Source organism: Setaria italica, chromosome IX, assembly GCF_000263155.2.
Source record: "Setaria italica strain Yugu1 chromosome IX, Setaria_italica_v2.0, whole genome shotgun sequence".
In the NCBI taxonomy this organism is placed as follows: domain Eukaryota; kingdom Viridiplantae; phylum Streptophyta; class Magnoliopsida; order Poales; family Poaceae; genus Setaria; species Setaria italica.
In genome coordinates this window covers 51,537,954-51,556,751 of record NC_028458.1, presented here as the reverse complement: position 1 = coordinate 51,556,751, position 18,798 = coordinate 51,537,954, and the positions used below count along the sequence as shown (strand labels likewise).

At 48.1% G+C, this 18,798-nt stretch overlaps 4 protein-coding genes across 4 annotated transcripts; 3 read left to right on the top strand and 1 right to left on the bottom strand.

The window, feature by feature from the left end:
- Positions 1 to 1,347: 1,347 nt before the first annotated feature.
- On the top strand, positions 1,348 to 6,784 carry LOC101782144 (TSL-kinase interacting protein 1). Its single transcript, XM_004984992.4, has 14 exons — positions 1,348 to 1,604; positions 1,697 to 1,852; positions 1,956 to 2,038; positions 2,137 to 2,184; positions 2,614 to 2,723; positions 3,489 to 3,573; positions 3,672 to 3,945; positions 4,110 to 4,286; positions 4,412 to 4,515; positions 4,809 to 5,047; positions 5,145 to 5,457; positions 5,561 to 5,965; positions 6,053 to 6,193; positions 6,268 to 6,784. The coding sequence occupies exons 2-14, from the start codon at positions 1,729 to 1,731 to the stop codon at positions 6,448 to 6,450; spliced, it is 2,286 nt and encodes a 761-aa protein (XP_004985049.1). The 5' UTR covers positions 1,348 to 1,604; positions 1,697 to 1,728; the 3' UTR covers positions 6,451 to 6,784.
- Positions 6,785 to 7,039: 255 nt separating this feature from the next.
- Positions 7,040 to 8,982, top strand: LOC101781743 (NHP2-like protein 1). Its single transcript, XM_004984991.2, has 5 exons — positions 7,040 to 7,173; positions 7,283 to 7,403; positions 7,500 to 7,603; positions 8,369 to 8,500; positions 8,644 to 8,982. The coding sequence occupies exons 1-5, from the start codon at positions 7,171 to 7,173 to the stop codon at positions 8,668 to 8,670; spliced, it is 387 nt and encodes a 128-aa protein (XP_004985048.1). The 5' UTR covers positions 7,040 to 7,170; the 3' UTR covers positions 8,671 to 8,982.
- A 978-nt stretch (positions 8,983 to 9,960) lies between these two features.
- LOC101781343 lies at positions 9,961 to 13,137 on the top strand. The gene is made up of 3 exons (XM_004984990.3): positions 9,961 to 10,275; positions 11,496 to 11,808; positions 11,893 to 13,137. Exons 1-3 carry the CDS (start codon positions 10,195 to 10,197, stop codon positions 12,882 to 12,884), a joined length of 1,386 nt encoding a protein of 461 aa, XP_004985047.1. The 5' UTR covers positions 9,961 to 10,194; the 3' UTR covers positions 12,885 to 13,137.
- Positions 13,138 to 13,261: 124 nt separating this feature from the next.
- Positions 13,262 to 17,597, bottom strand: LOC101780937 (serine/threonine-protein kinase PBL27). Its single transcript, XM_004984989.4, has 11 exons — positions 16,449 to 17,597; positions 16,261 to 16,346; positions 16,025 to 16,143; positions 15,801 to 15,916; positions 15,216 to 15,695; positions 14,870 to 15,118; positions 14,422 to 14,582; positions 14,237 to 14,316; positions 13,982 to 14,135; positions 13,733 to 13,882; positions 13,262 to 13,658 (listed from the first exon to the last, which is right to left on the bottom strand). The coding sequence occupies exons 1-11, from the start codon at positions 16,597 to 16,599 to the stop codon at positions 13,419 to 13,421; spliced, it is 1,986 nt and encodes a 661-aa protein (XP_004985046.1). The 5' UTR covers positions 16,600 to 17,597; the 3' UTR covers positions 13,262 to 13,418.
- Between the last annotated feature and the right edge of the window lie 1,201 nt (positions 17,598 to 18,798).

Here is an 18,798-nt window from a genome sequence, read left to right as displayed (position 1 = left end):
AACAGTTGCTCGTCTAATGTGTCCGCCAGAAAGTCTTAGCGCCTTCCGGACTCCATTACTTATATAATCTAACAAATGCTTGAGGGAAAAATATTTGAACATTTGACGTTTGTAGATTGGTAATTCGCCACTAAAATATTATTGTAGAAGGTGTTTTTTTCTTGACTCTCGTGAGACTAACGAAGCTCTATGTCCTTAGGTTAAGGATTACTCCCTTAGTCCCAAATTATTATTCGTTTTGACTTTTCTAAATACATTACTTTTGCTATGCACCTACACATAATTATCTAGATACATAGCAAGAGTGATATATCTAGAAATGCTAAAACGAATAGTAATTTAGGATTGAGGGAGTAGAATTTAGGAAAAAATTTCTCCATGAAGATCCTCTAGCCCTGAGTATAGAGGGATGCACTGAAGGTAGGTTAGCTGGGGGTGATGGCAAACACTTTTGTACGTGGTAGTGAAGGAATCTAATTGGGCATGGGTACCACATAGAGAGAGGTTAGCAGAAGAGTGAGCAGTGGTGATGGATCCGTCAAAGACGGAAGGTGGGGTGGGGGGAATCATGCCATGGTTGAAAACTTACTATCGTGAAAGTGTTGAGAGAAGAAATTTTATTTGCGATTAAAAGTGAAAAAGACACCAGGATCATTGAATTAAGATTGAGCATCCTGACTCCCCGCCTCAAAAACACGTGGTAGCTACAGACAAGCTCATCAAAATTGATCGGTTTCTTTATCGTGACAACCAACTGAGGTACTGCTTGGTCCTCGTTCTCTTTCCAGGTTAATTTCATAACAACCAATTCTACTCTGCAACTAATTTCTACAACACTTTCTAAAATAGCACTATATTATTATGTTGGGACCAGATTACTGGAATACGGTGTTGTCAATATACGTGTAGTAGGGAAGACAAAACAACATGTGTGTAAATTTCACTTTATTTTTAAGAGTTAAGCTGGCAATAGCGCTAGCATCTTTTTCGGGAATCGAACGTTGGTGGTCAGGATGCATATTGAGGTCCTAACCAACCGAACTATTACTCTTCCTCGTTCTTTCTCCAGGTTAATTTCATAACAACCAATTATGCTCTACAACTTCTAAAAAAACTATTTTACAACAGTTTCCAAATTAGCACTTATATTATTATATTGGGTCCGAAGGTGCTGCCAATATACTCCGTGAGATTTAGTCGTGTTCCTTTTTTTCCTTTCGACTCTACGCTGCTACAGTACCAAATATTTTTAATGACAAAACCGCCGCTGTGTGTGCCTGAATCCCATCTCGAACTCAGCCCGACCCCCTGGCCGTCACCTGACGCCCCCGGACCACCACACCAGCGCCGCCCCTTCGCCCTCCGACCGCGCCTGTATCCGCCTGCTTGGATATCGTACCTGGACGAAGAATAGCCGTGCGATCAAAAGAGAAGGCACACGTGGCGGTAGATCCCCTTTTCACCGATTGCACTCATCTTCTCGCCCATAATTTTCCCCAATTCCCCAATCCCTAACTTTCCCAATCCTCAAAATTTCCTCAAACTGTGCCAAAATTTTCCCCCAAATCAAAATTCACTGGCGGATCTCTCCGATCGCCACCACGGTCAGTCTGCCTCGCTCTGATAGCCCATTCAGTCCTTCGATCTGTTCTTCTCTTTTGTAAATTTTTTGTCGTGTTTGCCCAAATCGGAGCAGAGGAATTTCGTGATTCCTGTGCTACGAATGCCATGGAGAAGGAGGTGCATGAAGAGTTGAATCCACTACTTCAAACTATAGAGTTTGCTCCTTCAACATCTGATCCAAATCAGAAGCTTGATTCGGCTCAGCCTTCCGATCCCAATCGGAAACCTGGTTCGTTTTTTTGAACTATTTTTGTACGTCCTTTTTTCCAGACTCCCTGTCTATCCCAGTTCGATTTTGCCTGATATTTTCGCGCTATGACTGATTTTGATAGCGAAAAAGCCGACTCGTCAATGGGCTGCGTGGACACGCCAAGAGGAGGAGAATTTCTTCAATGCGCTGCGCCAAGTTGGAAAAGTGAGAAGCACATTCTGGATGCAATGTTCTTCTCCTATTTGCTATCTAGTCAGGGCATACTAATCGATTGATGGGGAATCCCATGTTGTTTTTCCCAGAACTTTGAGAAGATTACACACCGTGTCCAGAGTAAAAACAAGGATCAGGTACTTAGTTTTCTACCAAGATGTTCTTATGACATTGCACATGATGGATTGTTTGGAAAGTTCAAGGTGAAACAGTTATTAGTTCTGTATGAACTTTCCTAAGGGTTTTTTGGGCATAGTATCCTTCAGACTTTTGGGCTTTGCAGTCTTGCACTTTGACTAGAAATGCTTTGCATTTAGAGTGCTCCTAGAGCAGCTTGAGGCATTGTTTTCCATGCTGCTTGTTGCTTGAGATCTAGGTGCGTGAGCCTTTGATAAAACTGGGCAGTGTGCAGGATTTAAAGTGGCAATTGCAATACTATTTTCTAACTCTGTTACTTCAAATGTTTAGCCTTCTCTTACGACATCACATGGCTACCTTATTGTATAAAAGTTCAGTTCCATTGTCTATGAATGTAATGTAAAATCAATGCTTTCCATGCCATACAGGTCAGGCATTACTACTATCGTCTTGTTCGGCGCATGAAGAAACTATTGGGTCCTGGATTCTCACTTGATGCAAAAAACTCCAAGGATACCATTGCTGCTATGCTCCGTTGGTAATTGAATATATCTTACGATATGCAAATTGTCTGAGAAAATATAGTTCATACTTGGTCTTATTTATACAGCATAGGAGCAAAAAACTAGCAGTTACTTTGTAATGTTTCCTGAGCTCTCTCTTTGACATATGCTATTTGTAGGACTTCAGATTTATCATCTTCCTAGTACAAAACACGTTGGTAGGTTGTAGGCTCGTAGCTAGCCAGCTATAATATCTGAGGCTGGGACAACCAGTAATTATAATTCTGTTATGTAGTAGATATCCTGTTATACTTACTGGTCTGTTATGCACCTTTCTGTCAGATCCGTTTAGTTAAAATGGTATTCTCTTGACTTTGAAGTGCTTGCCTTACTCCTGTGTTACATGGACGATCTAAATTCAATTTGTAGTAGTAGTCGCAGCTTCATAATGATTCTGCAAATCTTCCACATAATTTCTTTCAGGTTGAGCCAACATGTGTTATGGTCATTCATTCTATTGAAAGGTGCTCTGTTCCAAAACCGTAGATGAGGTTTTTATCTCATACGGCTCTCATTCAAAGAACCTTTTCTTAATAATGAAAGTTTCACCGGCTAAGGATGTGCTTGTTTGACTGTTGGTCGGAACAGAATTATGGGAGGTAGAGGGAGTTAAATTTGTTATTCACATGTGAATTATCTGAATTGTCTGTTGTTGATATTCATTTCCTTTTCATTTGACCTTGCACTATTTCTTTTACATCACGTGGAAAATCCTCAGATATGAGCTGATTTTGATGCAGGTGGTCTCTGCTCGAAAAATTTAGCTGCAGTGCATCAAAGCTACATCTGAAGCCTCGGAGATTCAAAACATTTGTAGAAGCATTGGTGCGTTACTTTGCCCCCATGTTTTTTTTCCTTTCAGTATAAACACGTCTTCAGTTTGTTTCTTCTTTCTGATGCAGTATGTCTCTTTTTTTATATAGGGAAATCAACTGCTAAAGGACAGAAATAAGTCCAGAAGAAAGTGCCCACGAGTGGATATGTGTGTATCTTCTCCATCTCCAATTGTTGGCAAGACTCCTGGGAATGAGGCTTTCCCTCTAAAATTTTTGCCAGTTGATGCTCAAAATGGTAGCAGAGTTGCATCTCCTAAAGGGGCTTTTTTCAAGCGGATGGCGGAAACAAATTCTAGCAAGTCAGGAGCAACTAAAGGAGATCTCTCCGCCACAAGAACTGTGAAACAAAAAAGGAGGGCAGGTGGGCACTTCTTCTCTTTTCTTTTGATATGACTTAGCCTTACTCATCTTTTGTCACTGCTTTGAGTTTTGACAAAATCTTTGATGGTCAAATTATTATGTAGAGGAGCTCTCTATGGTTGAACCTTTGTTGCATTAATGTGGATAGCTGGTGATTTGTTTCAGGTGGTGTTGTTGCATCCGCTGCATACAAAAAATGGGAGAGAGCAGCCATGGCTGGTGTTTCATTAGTTGCTGATGCAGCTGAGGAGCTTGAGCGCAACACTATTAACCCTGGCATGTTATGTAATGTTGATGCTAGAACGCTGACTTCTTCATCAGACAAACTTTCTACTGTTGATGGTATTGCTCCTAGCAGTTTCATTTTTGTTCTTGTAATCACTGAACTTTGTTTCACACCCTCCTTGAAGTTAACAGTAGCAGATGCAGGTTTCTATCGTCTTGATGTGTTTATTCTGCATTGGCAGGCATCAGCACAAACCATATGAAGGAAGCAGACTCACAAGCACCTGCAAAGCTGAAGCTGCAGTTATTTCCAATAAATGAAGCTACACGGAAGGCATTGGAAAAGGTAAATCATGGTCTCTTGTTACTAGCAAAGCACATATGAATCACATTTTCCCTCCGTCAGCTGTATTTAACTTGTCAATCAACTGGTGAATTATTGGCCGAGCACTCAGGTCTCTGTAGTCAAATTCATGCATGATATAGATGAAAGATGATGAATGGATAGCCTGATTAGTGCCATCTACATTTTGAACAAACCTTTCTTTATGGTTGGTGTGGGTTTTGAGATATCCTGTGCAGTTCTCTAATTTGTGAGCATATTGGATATGTCATGACTGCCTTGTCAACTCTTAACAGGATGAACACAATCCACATCTGGAGCTCACACTAAGCTCTAGGAAGAAGATATCATCTGTGTTAGAACATCTGAACCGTAAATGGGGTAATTCAAACATTGCATCTGGAGAGCTTATTCTTTTTCCATATTGTGCTCACCAAGAGGATTTAGCTACATATCAGAGGTGGACAACAAGAGATACTGTTGCAGTAGCTGACGTGTTTCTTTCTGTGAATAGCCCTTCTGTTTTCCGTTTAAGGTATATAATTTCTCTGATGATAGAAAATCACAATCTGTTATATCACTAGTAGACGCTTGTAGATTGCTAATTGTTGTGTCAACCTTTTGTTGTTAAGGTATGGTTGGTTTTCTCTTGTTGAGCTTGAAGCAGGAGTAAGTGAAATATCTTTAACCCATTTTGAAAACTGCATGATGCCGGAAGACATCCAGGTCAAATCGCCCTCAGGAGATAAGTCTTGTGTGCAAAAGGATGACGCTTTGCTCAGTAGTAATATTCATGAGCAATATCCTTGTAGTTCAATAGATCAGTCAGCACTGTTGCATATTACACCATCTAGCACAGGCAAGATCACTGAGCTTCCAGAGCAGACACCCTCTCAGTTTGGCAGCCAGAAGCAAGTGCGGGTTCCTGTAACTCAAGCTTTTGAGGTTCTATTTTCTGTCTCTTGCATGCTTCTGTAAAGTGACATTAAAATGTTTCTATGGGCGAGATCTTCCTTTCCCTAATAATATATTATCATTTATATTTCAGGATGATCAAGGAATGAATTGTGCTGCAATATCCGAAGGAGAGTGGGCAGATACCCTTACTGATATCAGTGTTGGGTACTTACTGACTGAAGCATCCAAGGGCACTCATTTGGATTGCATAGGAACTTCTAGTGTCAAAAATGCTTTGCTCCTTGAGAATCCATGCAGCTATGACTCATTTGATGCTGCCGTTGCTCTTCATGTTTCTCGTTTTCAAGCATCAGAGCAGCCAGCCCATACTCCCCATTCAACCATCTGGGGAGGAGAAGAAACATGTGATGAGTTCAGTTTTAATTTGTCAGCCTCCAGGAAGCAAGAAGGCTCAAACACTCCTTCCAGCAGCTCTCCTGATACTGACAATGAAGTTCATCCATTAAACTCGGAAGGGTTTCAAGGTTTTCTTCAGGTCTGCCGACATCTTTGGTCTCTCCTAGAAGTAAAGCAAGTTTATACATTCTGACCTTGTTTATTCATATATTATTTAATGGAATAGGACTTGACTGGAGGAGAGGCTGCTGCTGATAATCCTTGTAATGATGATGGCAAAGATAGAGAGGAGTTTTGTGCTAAATCGCCACCTCGAAATGATGACACTAATGACTTGAAGGATCAGTCTCTAGCTGACATATATTGGGTACTAGAAGAAATCCTAGCTTTCTTTTATATTGTCCTTATATGAGCTAAGCTTACATTTTCTTTTTTTGGCAGCCTGATTCACTTGGACCACTGGACTTGGACATACCATCTTCGAGATATCAAGCTGATGACTTAATCATAGGGGACAGTCAAAATAGTTGGAATCGGATGATGGCAAATAGTCTGGATGCATTTCGGAACCTGTCGTTCTTCTCCTCCGTGGATAAGAACGACTCGATTCCATCAATCATGTAGGAGTGGAGGTGTTAGGGTTCCATCACAACTTGCTGCGTTGGTCAGGAAGGAACCGCCGATGCAGCATTTCGCTGAAGAGGGAGCTTTATATTGTCCAAGTGAGCTATTCGGTGCTGATCCAAGTATCCAACAGATGCGGACTCGCTGCATTCGAGATGGACGCATGTTGTTGTAAGATAATATAAGGGATGTGCTAACCTGTTTGCCATGTAAATTGTGGTGTTCTTGTACAAAAAGCACATACAAGCGCTTGGTTACAGTAATAAAGCTTCTCCGACAGTGTATAAGATCAATGTGTTACATGACCGCCAAATGGATGCGCAGTTCTTCGTTCTTCATTGGCTATGTACTGTGCACCAATTGATTATCCGCTTTTCCTTGGAGAGCTTAGCTGAATGCAGCCATTAATAATGAAACTTAGGGGTTTTTTTTTTTGCGTTAGTTTAACACTTCTAGAGTTGAACACTATTGGGCTGTTAAACATACGATGCGCGCGCAGAATTTTCCAGATGAGCAGTGAAATGTTATTTGGGCTTATTGGGCCGCTTGCTGGGCCGAGCGACCTATAAGCTTTCTGCCTGCCTTTTCCACAGGAGTTATATAGGAGGCCCCTATAAACCCTTCCTTCCCCTCCACTCACCCCGCCTCCCTCGAAAACCCTAGTTCCTCCCCTGCGGCGCCGCCTCCTCCTTCGCTCGCTCTCGCCTCGAAATCTCGAACATGGTAGGCTCCCCCTACAATCTTATCTCTAATCCCCATCTCCTGTCCGTCGAATCGAATCCGCCTGCCGCTGCCGCCCTCTAATCGCCGGTGGATTCTGTTTTTCTTGCAGAGCCAGGAGGCGGTGAACCCGAAGGCGTACCCGCTGGCGGACGCGCAGCTGACGATTAATATCCTCGAGATCATCCAGCAGGCCGCCAACTACAAGCAGCTCAAGAAGGGCGCCAACGAAGGTATCTTACCAGTCCCTTCCCCACGTTTTCTGCGCTGTGCTCTGTTAATTTTGGGGCGTTTGGCTTAAATTTGTGTCTTCGTGTGTTTGCTCCCAGCGACGAAGACCCTGAACAGGGGGATATCGGAGTTCGTGGTGATGGCGGCGGACACTGAGCCGCTCGAGATCCTTCTCCACCTCCCCTTGCTAGCTGAGGATAAGGTAACGATTTGCTTTCCCCCCTTTTGTTCGGTATCACGTATATTTTGCACTAGTGCTGTGTGATTAACTGATTATTATTTGTCCGGTGTAAGTGATCACTGTACCTTGTTTCAATTTGATAGTTATTTCCCCTTTGTGGCAAGGGTGTAGTTCGATTGGATTGTCATCTGTATGCTATGTTTGTTGTGAATATGTGATGTGGTAGGTGCTTATTAGCCTGTTTATGTTGCAAGCAGCTGGAGTTTGCTGGCCTGCCCTTATTTACCACAGTTAAAGCCTGAATTAGCTGAATTTTGAGGATGAGCTGGTGCTTTGGTTTTAATGCTTATGTGAGTTCCGGATGTTAGATGGATTCTTATATGCTTTAATCAAATTGGAGCCGGCTATTTTGGTGCTTTGGTTTAACTGCTTATATCGATGCCTGTATTTAACTGCTTATATGGATGCTGGTAGTCAGTTTGTACTTCTGTTGGACATTCTTTGTCGTTTAGTCTGTCCAAAAAGTATTTACTTTAACTGTGTTTTGCTAGTTGATTGTCCGCAACCTTCTTTAAATGGTATGAATGGGTTTATTTGGTGGCGCAAGGGGCCTGTAGTGATAATTCAACCTTGCAGTGCACGCTAGCTTATTTAGTTGCACATGTTTTATGCACTTTATTGGTTTATCCTGCTTGACGACTTGTATAAATAACTTCTGTTTGCCAGCTGAAAGTGCCATATGGCCAATCACCTTGGTTAATTCATTTTGTCCTATGCTATGTGCAGAACGTGCCATATGTGTTTGTTCCATCAAAGCAAGCTCTTGGTCGTGCTTGTGGTGTGACAAGGCCGGTTATTGCTTGCTCGGTGACCAGCAATGAGGGTAGCCAGTTGAAACAGCCAATTCAGAGTCTCAAGGTACTTGATATTCTGTAATGCTTGAAATTTATTTACCCATATCATGACTTTGTAATATTTATTTGTTATCTGCTTAATAGTCACTATATTAAGTTATCTTATATGCACATCTCAGTAGGTTAATCCAATTTAATGATTTGCAGGACTCTATTGAGAAGCTTCTCATCTGATTTACCAAAGACCTTTCAGTGTGATGGGCCTCAGCGACACATTTTTCAGAGGCTTGGACTGGTGATGGTGTCTTGTTTACTAGATTTTGTGCTTTCCGAACTATGTTTGAAGACTGTTAAGTCGATCATACTTGAATTTTGCTGCGTTATCTTATATTCGTGACTGCCATGTAATTCTCAAGACGTCTGTATCGTGGTGGCCGGTTTCTTTCTAGATCCCGACCATTGTTGTAACAGTTTATGACTATGGGGTTCGAGAATTGATAATTTGGCTGGTTGCAACTTCATGTGACCACTTGCAGCAGAAAAGGATCATTTGTGTGTGTTGCGCAGGTGAAGTCCTTTTGGTGCCTAAGATTAGAGCGCGTATTTCTTATTGCATTGTGGATTCATTGTTTTGCCTAGTTCTGCGTAGTCAGGTTTTACTTTGTCATCTACAGTTAATTCTGTTGAAGATGTAGGCAACTTATATTCTGCCGAAAACAAGGTTGAAATGCTGACTGACCTGGTCGTTTCGTTGCGTGATTATTGCATATAGTTTTCGTGGCTGCCCGTCACTGTTTTGCTTGGCTTGGCAATCTCGCTCCGCTTGGGAAGACAGCATGTTTGCCAGCGCTGGTGATCCAAATCGATCCACCCCGTCGGTTGATTGCTCTGATGCCGCATCTGTAATTCGTTTGAGGCTTGAGCCGACACAGCTGAAAATCTCTGCCTTCTGATGATACGCGAAATATACGAGCCACTCGAGGTCTCGAGCAGAATTCCGCGCCGCCGCGCGATGTGTTCCGCTCGGCACCGCAGATCTGCTTGGACGCGCCTTCTCCCTCAGTCCCTCTCGCGCGTCGCTCCCTCCTCCGCGCCCCCGGGCTGGGCTGGCAACGCGAAAGCCGCGACCCACGTGCCGCCGGCCCGTGATCGCGGGTGGCCGACGCTTCTAGGTCGGTTCCGCGCCGTGGGCCCCACCGGACACCGCAAACACGTTTCGTGCGCCCCGGGACAACCCGACTCCAGCCTCCTCCTGCAAAGCGGGACCCACCTCCCCCAGCCAATCAGGGACCGCCGCTTAAGCTGGCCTCACCCGCGACGCGGAGCAGCATCGCACGGTCCCTCACGGCACCTTGCGGCGTTTCCTTTCACTGACAAGCCACCCCACCAAGCTTGTGGGCCAATCTGTCAGTGACTCTGTCCAGACAAGGAGCGCGTAACCGAGTCGGACGCGCTAGTTCCCCGCACGACTCGGGCTCCTCTCCCCCGGCTTTAAATAGCGGCCTACCCCCTCTCCATCGAAGAGACTCTTTGTTTCCTTCTCCCGCAGCCCTAGAAGTTTTTCCCCTCTCTATCCTCCGTAGCGAAACCCTAGCCGCCACGCCAAAACCAAATCCCGCCGCGCCCGAAATTTCCCGGCTCCCGGCGGGCTACTCGCCGCGAATCGATCGATTTCGAGCGATTCGCGGTCGATTAGGCCGGCCCCGCCGCCAATCCTTGTGATCTCTCGGCGGGGTAGAGCGCGGTCGCCCGTCGGCCATGTCGAGGTGCTTCCCCTACCCGCCGCCGGGGTACGTGCGAAACCCCGTGGCCGTTGCCGAGGCGGAGACGACCGCTAAGGTTTGTTGAACCATCGGATTTACACACGCACGTGCCGGATCGTTTGTTCTTGCCTGTTGGTTTTGATCAGATCTGTGGGTAGTGCGTGTGTGATTTGGGGATCGCACGTGCCGGGAAGCTAACCCTTGCGGCGGAGGGAAGTCTCCGAATCTCGTGTAGCTTAGCTGCGCGAGGTCTTTCAGGTCGATTGGGAATTTTAAGTGGCATGACCGCTTGTTGAGATTGGTTAACTCCGAGTTTTCAAATCTTGGTTGCATGATAACATTGGAATTGAAACAAGACTAGAATAAAAAATTGATTGAACTGTTGCGTGTTTCTTGTGTACATGTAAACTCCCCTCAAATAGCTTGGGGAGGCAAGGAGAGATCCTGCCAGATTTGGTAAATGCCCAATTTGGTGGTTGGACCATAATATTTTTTGAAGGATAGTTATGTTGTCAACCATGAAGTCTTTCCGAGACCAGCAATTATTTTTGCTGTTCAAAATCTTCTTTGGAAAATGTTGCCTATGTAGTAATCTTTGGTATTTTCATACCAATTGAATTTAATACATTCATTGTAGAATTTCATATTGTATCCACGGCAGTGGCATTAGCATTGTATCCTATGTTATATTTGATTTGAACTTTGTAATTGATCTTGTTCACGTTTTTGCTAATTTGAACTGAGAATTGTGCACCGGATTACCCTTTTTTTCGATCATTTTGAGCGTATTTTTAACTGTGCTGCTGAGAGGTCAGTCCATTTGGGCTTTCTTATTTTATGATATGTGCCAGTCCTGTGCATTTTGTGTTGATTATAGGATTTAATTGTTACCATACGATGCCTATATAATGTGGGGTCCTGAATTCTTTGCTTTGTTTTGTTCTTTGTATATTAGCAACTAACTGAGTTTGGTTGATTGTGTTCATTTTTAGTCTTCTGTTCTATATAGAATTTGCAGTATTGCAGGTCTTAACTGTTGTCCAGAAAGGAGTGTGTTGTAACAATTACAATTTTGTGGCTAACTGTGTAATGAACGTTCTAATGATAACTGAACAAATCTTTGTGAAGCATCCATGTCTGAACTGTAATTTGTAGCACTGGTGTGCAAATGCTACATTTGTTTCTTGTTGTGTGCTTGTGTAAGTATCGAAATACATTATGATATTGCCAAAATGCTGCATTGCATTCCCATCGTCCGTTCTAAATCAGAACTGACGATTACTCTGGTCGCTGAAGCTCCAGAAAGAAAGGGAAAAGGCCGAAAAGAAGAAAGAGAAACGGAGTGACAAGAAAGCTCTCCTGCATGGTGAGACGTCTAAGCATTCAAAGCACAGCCATAAGAAGAGAAAGCATGAAGATGTCAGCACTGTTGGTAAGGAGACCAAAAAGGTTTCCAGTGAATCGGTTGAGCAGTTGGAGAAGAGTGGACTCTCAGAGGAGCTTGGTGCTCCTTGTTTTATACAAACAGTGCGTGACTCTCCTGAGAGCTCGCAGGACAGCAGCAAGAGAAGAAAGGTTGTGCTGCCCAGTCCTAGCCAAGCTAAGAATGGTGAGGCCATCTTCCTGTTCCTTTTTTTTTTTGGAAACTATACTTGTTTCAGGATTTTATTCATCCTAAACTTCTTATTTACAGGTAACGTTGTGCGCATCAAGATTAAAAGTAATCAAGATTCTCAAGCAGCTGTATTGGAGAAACCAAGGGTTCCTGAGCCACCATTGGTCCAACAAATGAGATCAAGTTCCCTGTTGAGCAAGCAAAATTCAATCCAGCATCACAATAAAGTAAATGGGAGATCTGCAGCTGCACAGCAAAGGATCAATGGCGATTCTCAAGCAGTACAAAAACGATCAGTTACGGAACCCCCTGCAAAGGTCATGCAGAGAGTTGTACAGCAGCCGGCAGTGAAGATCACGCAGCCGGTTGATCCCCAGTTATCTGTGAAGGCAGCAGTTGGAAGATCTGACCTCCTACCTCCGAAGTCTTCGGGAATCGTTGACCCTTTACCTGCGAGATCTGTGGGAAGGTCTGATCCTCAACCGGTCAAGATGACGCAGAGAGTTCAACATCCACCTGCCAAGATTTTGCAGAAAGATCTTCAGTTGCCATCTGAGGATATTCAAAGAAAAAGCTATGCGGTTAGTACAAAGGTGGCACCGAAGGAATTCAGGTCTCCAGCCGTTGGACTGCCAGAAGCCCCACAGCTTCCCCTTCTGCAAAAACCCAAGGACTTGTCTGTCCTTAAGCAGCAACAGGTGCCAGTCGCCTCTTTGCCCAAAGAAGAGCCTTGCACCTCTGGAAGGAATGCAGAATCTGCTCCAGTTCAGGAGCCGAAGCTGTCCCGGTCCGATCGAAAGAAAATCCGCAAGGCTGAAAAAAAAGAGAAGAAGTACAGAGATCTGTTTGTTACCTGGAATCCGGTTTCGGTAGAGATGGGATGTTCAGATCTTGGTGAGCAAGACTGGCTGCTTGGCAGTACAAGGAACACTGATGCCAGCATGACCTGCAGAGCAAGTGATTGTTCAGTACCGTTCCAATCGATGGAGCAGCAGCCTTCGTTGCAACCCAGGGCAACTCTTTTGCCAGACCTCCATATCTACCAGTTGCCATATGTTGTCCCATTTTAAACGTCTGGTGAGGTAGATGAGAAGTAGAAGAGATTTGGGAGAGAGCTGTGTGGATGTGGGAGATAATGGTTCCCTGCCGCAGTTTTCCAGCTCTGTTCCAGAGTGTTTCTTCGTTTCAGGACAGTTATGTTATGGCAAACTTACTGTAATGTTGTTGAATTCTTTTTCTCATTTATGTAAGCAGTTGAACTGCAAGTGACTTATTTCTTGGCAGTTACTGTTGTATGACACGATGTATCTGTTCTATCCACAATCTCCAGTATTTAACATTGATTCTGACATTTTCGCCTCTTTCTGTTAGTGAAATAACCCCTGTAGGTTTCACAAAGGTACGCTCTTTTCCTTTCGTTTTCTCGTGATGCTTTACTGTTATCATGTATGATCTGAAGCTTCCAGAAAGCTTGTTGTTGCCGAAAATGTGGCTCTGATGATTCTGTACTGTACACGGTCCCGGTAACAAAACCAAACGACAAACAAGAGAGATACCGGGGGGGGAAACGAAAAAATACATGTGCACAAAATCGCAGTCGTCAATCAGTCGAAGCTGGACGATCGGCTCCACCGTTCCCGCAGGTACTCCTCCAACGGGCTGAGGCCGCTGCTGTGCTCCGTGCTAGAGATGGACTCCGAGTCCTCCACGTCCAGCAGCGCGAGGCCCAGGTGCGACCTCACGTTCGCCGCCGGGTACGCCTCGTCGTCCAGGCAGTCCAGCTCCGCGGCGCCGCCCTGGTCGGCGATGCTCGCCGTGCTCTCGCCTCGTAGTATGCTCAGTATCTGCACGTCACAGCCAACTGGTCAGTGAAATGCAGAGTAGAAATGCATATCGCACGAGCCGAGCTGAAGCTGACCTGCGATATCGGCGGCCTGAGTCGAGCCGACCTCCGGATGCAGAGGCACGCTGCCGTGGCCATCCGCCTCATCTCCGCCTCGTCGTGCTCCACGTCCAGCGTCGGGTCCAGCAGGTCCGAGATGTCGCCGCTGCTAAGCACCGGAGTCGCCTGTCGCGCCAAGAAAACGGCGGCAAATTGTTACGCCTCGTGCGTGTGATGCAACGAGAGATACGAGCGTTCGGTGGATTAGCAGGAAGGTCATCTTACCCACATGACGAGGCTCTCCTGGCCCTTGGGGGACGACCCGTCGCCGCTGATGGGCTTCCGCCCGGACAGGAGCTCCAGCAGCACGACGCCGAACGCGTACACGTCCACCTTGTCGGTCACCTTCCCGTACATGAAGTACTCCGGCGCCAGGTACCTGCCGCGCACAGGGAACAAAAAAAAACCTTCAATTCGGTGGGGACGAAGACGAACCACACACCACCGTGCACCGAGCCAAAGCTTGGAGATGTACGGTACCCGAACGTGCCGACGACGTCGCTGTGCGTCAGGGAGGTCGGATTCGTCGGCGCCCAGATTGCAAGCCCGAAATCCGAAAGCTGCCGCGACGGGGAGTTCAGGGTTCGCGATCGTCAGTAAGTCCAAACGAAAACCTTCGCTACGATCCCATGCGAGTGTGGTGGCGTGTCGGTGTTGGCACTAACCTGGGGCTCGAACTCCTCCGTGAGGAGGATGTTGGAGGACTTGACGTCCCTGTGGATCACCGGCCGCGAGCCGCCGGAGTGCACGTAGCTCAGGGCTTCCGCGATCCCCAGCGCCGCCTTGTACCGGTTCTCCCACGACAGCGCCGGCTTTGACCTTTCCCCTGCAGGCACACCACCAGGAAGCATCATCAGACGTCAGGGAGTGAGGAATTCCTCACAACTGCTCCCACACCTTCCAACCGTTCTGAACACGACTGATTTCCTAAAAAAAAAACTTCTACTAATCTCCACCACGAATCGTTGCCTGCAGAATTCCCGGGTTCCTTAGAACCGAATCCACCGTACTGAGCAGAATTCCCCGGGTTCCTTAGAACCGAATCTTGGTGACTTCACATGAACACAACTAAACGTGCAAGTGTAACTGAAACGAGCTGGTTGATAATCGTACCGTGGAGGTTGTCCTCGAGGCTGCCTCGGGGGAGGTAGCTGTAGACGGAGATGAGGTTGGGTCCTTCCACGCAGACGCCGATCAGCGGGACGATCCGGTGGTGCTGGAGCTTGGTGATGATGTCCACCTCCCGGAGGAAGTCCTTGGACGCCTCCGCCGACGCCTTGGACAGCTTGATCGCCACCTGCTGCCCGCAGGCGAGGCTGCCCCTGTACACCCGGCTGTTCCCGCCGTTCCCGATCAGGTTCTCTGCGAGGAAGCCAAGAACGGGGTTGGCGACGGCCGCGAATCGTTGGATAGATAGATGATGAAAGGCGCGAGATTGACGATGAGGAACTGAAAGAACCTGCGGAGAAGTGGTTGGTGTAGTCGTAGAGCTCCTCGTAGCGGAACCACCGGCACCGCGCGCCGCCGCCGTCGAGCATTGCCTTGAGCTCCGACGCGAGGCCCGCCCCTGCGTGCGTCCCCGGGGACTCCGTCGGCGCGGTCCGCCGGGGCAGGCTCATCACCCACTGCACCACCGACTGCTTCCGCGGCTCATGGTCCTTGGCAGCGCTGGGCGCGGGGACGGCCACCGCAGCGGCGGCGGCGTGCTCGCGGCGGAGCAGCGGCCACCCGAGCCTCTGCTCTAGCGTCACGCCGCCGGAGGCCGTGGTGGCGTCGTCGAAGGACTTCGTCGCTGGTGCGGCCGCGGCCGCGTGACCGCATCCCTCGGCGTCGAAGTCCATGGACCGCGCGCTCCGGTTCGGGTTGGGGATGATCACCTTGGGCTCCAGCCCCACGCTCGGGTGCAGCACCGTGCGCAACACCGGCTTCGGCTCTGCTCCTGCGCTCAACACCAGCTCCCCACCAAACGATTAGCGACTCGCTAACCAAGTCCCCGCAACCAACCACGCTTAATTGCTCGAATTAAGAGGCGCTTTATTATTACCAAGAGGCGGCTTGGGGGCCTCCCGGACGAAGACGGGCTTGCCGTTCTGGATGGCGACGACGGTGGTCGTCGGCGGCAGCTTCTTGGCGCAGTACTTGGCCAGGGAAGTCGACCCTCTGAGCAACCGCAACCAACCCAAAAGAAAAAAAAAAGAATTGCTAAGCAATGGTGACGGAAGAAACAGTTGGATCATACAAAGGTTGCTTCCATTCCAGCGCACTTACCCGAAGGAGTACTTCTTGTTGGCGCCAAGCACCACGACCATGGCGGCGCAGAGCTTGGCCTCCTTCACCAGCTCCTTCTGGATCGAGCTCCCCGGCGTCGCCCGCCCGACAAGAACGATCTGACACAAAAATCCCAATCAATGATAGCATGTGAGATGAATCAGGAGCAGCATGGCACCACACAACTCCGAAGCAATCAACGCGCTGCTCGTCCGGCCCATCCTGCTTTGCTTTACCTCTTTCTGGCTGCAGAGGGACTCGTACTCCGCCAGGTAGTCGTCCAGCGTCCTGATCAGCCTCAGAGTGTTCGTCCTGCACAAGTCTGCAACCAGAACCAAGAAAAATGTAAAATCTCAACCACCTTTCACTAGGATTGAAACAGAGACGAACTGCCATGCCGATCGAGTTCTTGGCAGATACCAACCTGACTTGCGGTAAATGTGCACGGCGACGACGCGGTCCCCCCTTCTCGCCGCCTTGTTGAGCGCCCACCGGAGCAGGTCCCTGCCGACGGCGTCCATGTGCAGCCCCACCAGTATGCACCGGCCGACGCCCTCCCCGTGCTCCACCGCCATGACGCCTGCTCGCCCCCCGACTCGATCGCCGTGAGGCAGCTCGCGCAGGCGCAGCTCCAGATATCAATCAGCACGAGCCGCGCTTCGCCATGGCACAGACGAAGCAGCTTGGTCAGTAACTAGCACAGCAGGCCACCGGTTAGCTCAACCACTAATCGCCGTGGACTCCGCGCTGACACAAGACGATCCCGCCCCGCGGCTGGCTGCTGGCTGGGCTATCTGCAACCAATGTCTGACCCGGAACCTCGAATAGAAAAGTGCCGAGGCGGCGGTCGTCGCCTGGCCCCTGGAAAGCGAGCGAGTTCCGTTACCAAGCGCCGCTGCCCCTCCGGCCACTCACTCGCTTCGTGGCTGAATTCGCTCAACCCAAACCGAAAGGCCTGGGACGAGGAGGAAGATACAAGCGCAAGCGGCCAGAGCGGGAACTATATCCTGGGCGCCGGGCGGGCGGAAAAGAGGCGTCGCGGCGAAGCGCGAGGGGTGGGAGGCGAGGCGAGGCGGGAGACACAGGTAACCACCTAAAATCTGATTAGCTTGTCAGGTCTCAGCTGCAGGGGCGGGTATTAAAATGGTTTCCGTCATCGCGCCACGCCGCCCGGGATCGTCGCCATCGGCTCAACCACTCCAACCACGCGCAAAAAGCACGAGGCCGGCGGCCCCCCGCGGCCGTCCCGCGGCGGGGGAGGAGGGCCGGAGGAACGGAACGGACGAAACGAACGAACGCCCGAGCCGGCCGCCGTCGCCGGTCAGCGCCGGCGAGCTAGCCAGCACGGCTGCTGGTTTTGCGTAGGCCAGTGGCAGTAGCGAACAAGGAGACGGTGACAGCGACGGGATCACTGGAAGCGTGCGGGAGCAAGGCGATGGGTGGCGGGGATGTGGCCTACGGCCTACGGGCGGAGGAACAAAAATGTGGGCAATGCCGCGAACCGCAATGGGTGGGATCGGCGATGACGCGATGGGGAAAGGTGACGGCCTGACGGGGACAACGAGAATTGGGCAAAGAACTTGGTGGAGGCTGGAGAGGCAACGAGGGGGCGTGGGAAAGCGAGCAATTGTAGACGCAGGACAGGGCGCCATCGGTGATCGGTCTGGTATGGTCCATACACACACTACAATCGCAATACGGCGAAAGGAATGGAGGACCAAAATAGTCCCCCCACATGGATGGAAAAAGAGAAGAACAAGAAGCGGAAAAGAATTTGGAGAGCACTCTTTGGGAAAAGCAAAAGGGCATCATCAGCATCGCTAGTGAAATGTTGCGCTGGGGTCGAGGAGGATCGCACGTGGTTTTTACCTTGGGTTTCACCTTTCAACGGGAGATAGATCATGGATAGGTTGAATTGGGATGGCCCGTGGTACAAAAAGATACTGCTGGGCTGGAAGACTCTCATCAAGGTCAAACGGGAAAATAAACATGTGTTGCTGTACTGGGTGGTACTGCTTTGGCAGAAGAGTACAGCTGAATTGTATTGCGAGCTGCTGCGGACCGAATCGCGAATTCAATGCGCGCACAGGGGCGGGTGCAGTGCGGGGTCGTCATCGTCATCTATGATCAGAGTCCTTTTTATTTAAGCTTCATTCGATCCGAGCCGATGGCGACTTTGTGGCGGGCTAGTTTAGTGGTGTAGGATATGGTTTTCGTTCATCCGCCAGGGCCCCATCGACCTGTAGTATCATGTATCGCCCGTCAAAAGAAAATGAACTTGGACTCTACGTATTGCGAATTTGTATAAACAAATTTGGAAGAGTTCTTTTTTAATCAGAAATTTCTGAAGAGATTTTTTATAAGAGAAAATATGGAAGAATTGTTTCAGATCAGGCACTAAGTAGAGTCAAATACTATATACAACTATGAATGTATTGACTTCAGGAAAAAAAGAAGGAAAATAGAGAGAAATAGAGGAATGAATGTGTTGGTGCAATGGTACCAAGCAAATTCTGGAAGGAAGATTTTCTTTAAGTGTATTTCACTGTGGGTACTTTAACTATTCCCAAGGTCCGTGAAATTTTAAAGTGATCATCTATATCCCTCCATCTTTCATTTCACACTCTCGTCCTCGTCCTCGTCCTCACACCCGTCCCTCCCACACGACACGCCCTGCCACGAGAAGTCCGGGAGGGCGCCGGAGTCGGAGCTCTCGCTGAGCTCGGCCTCATGGTTGCCGACGGACGCCGTGTAGCGATGGTCGTCATCCTCCT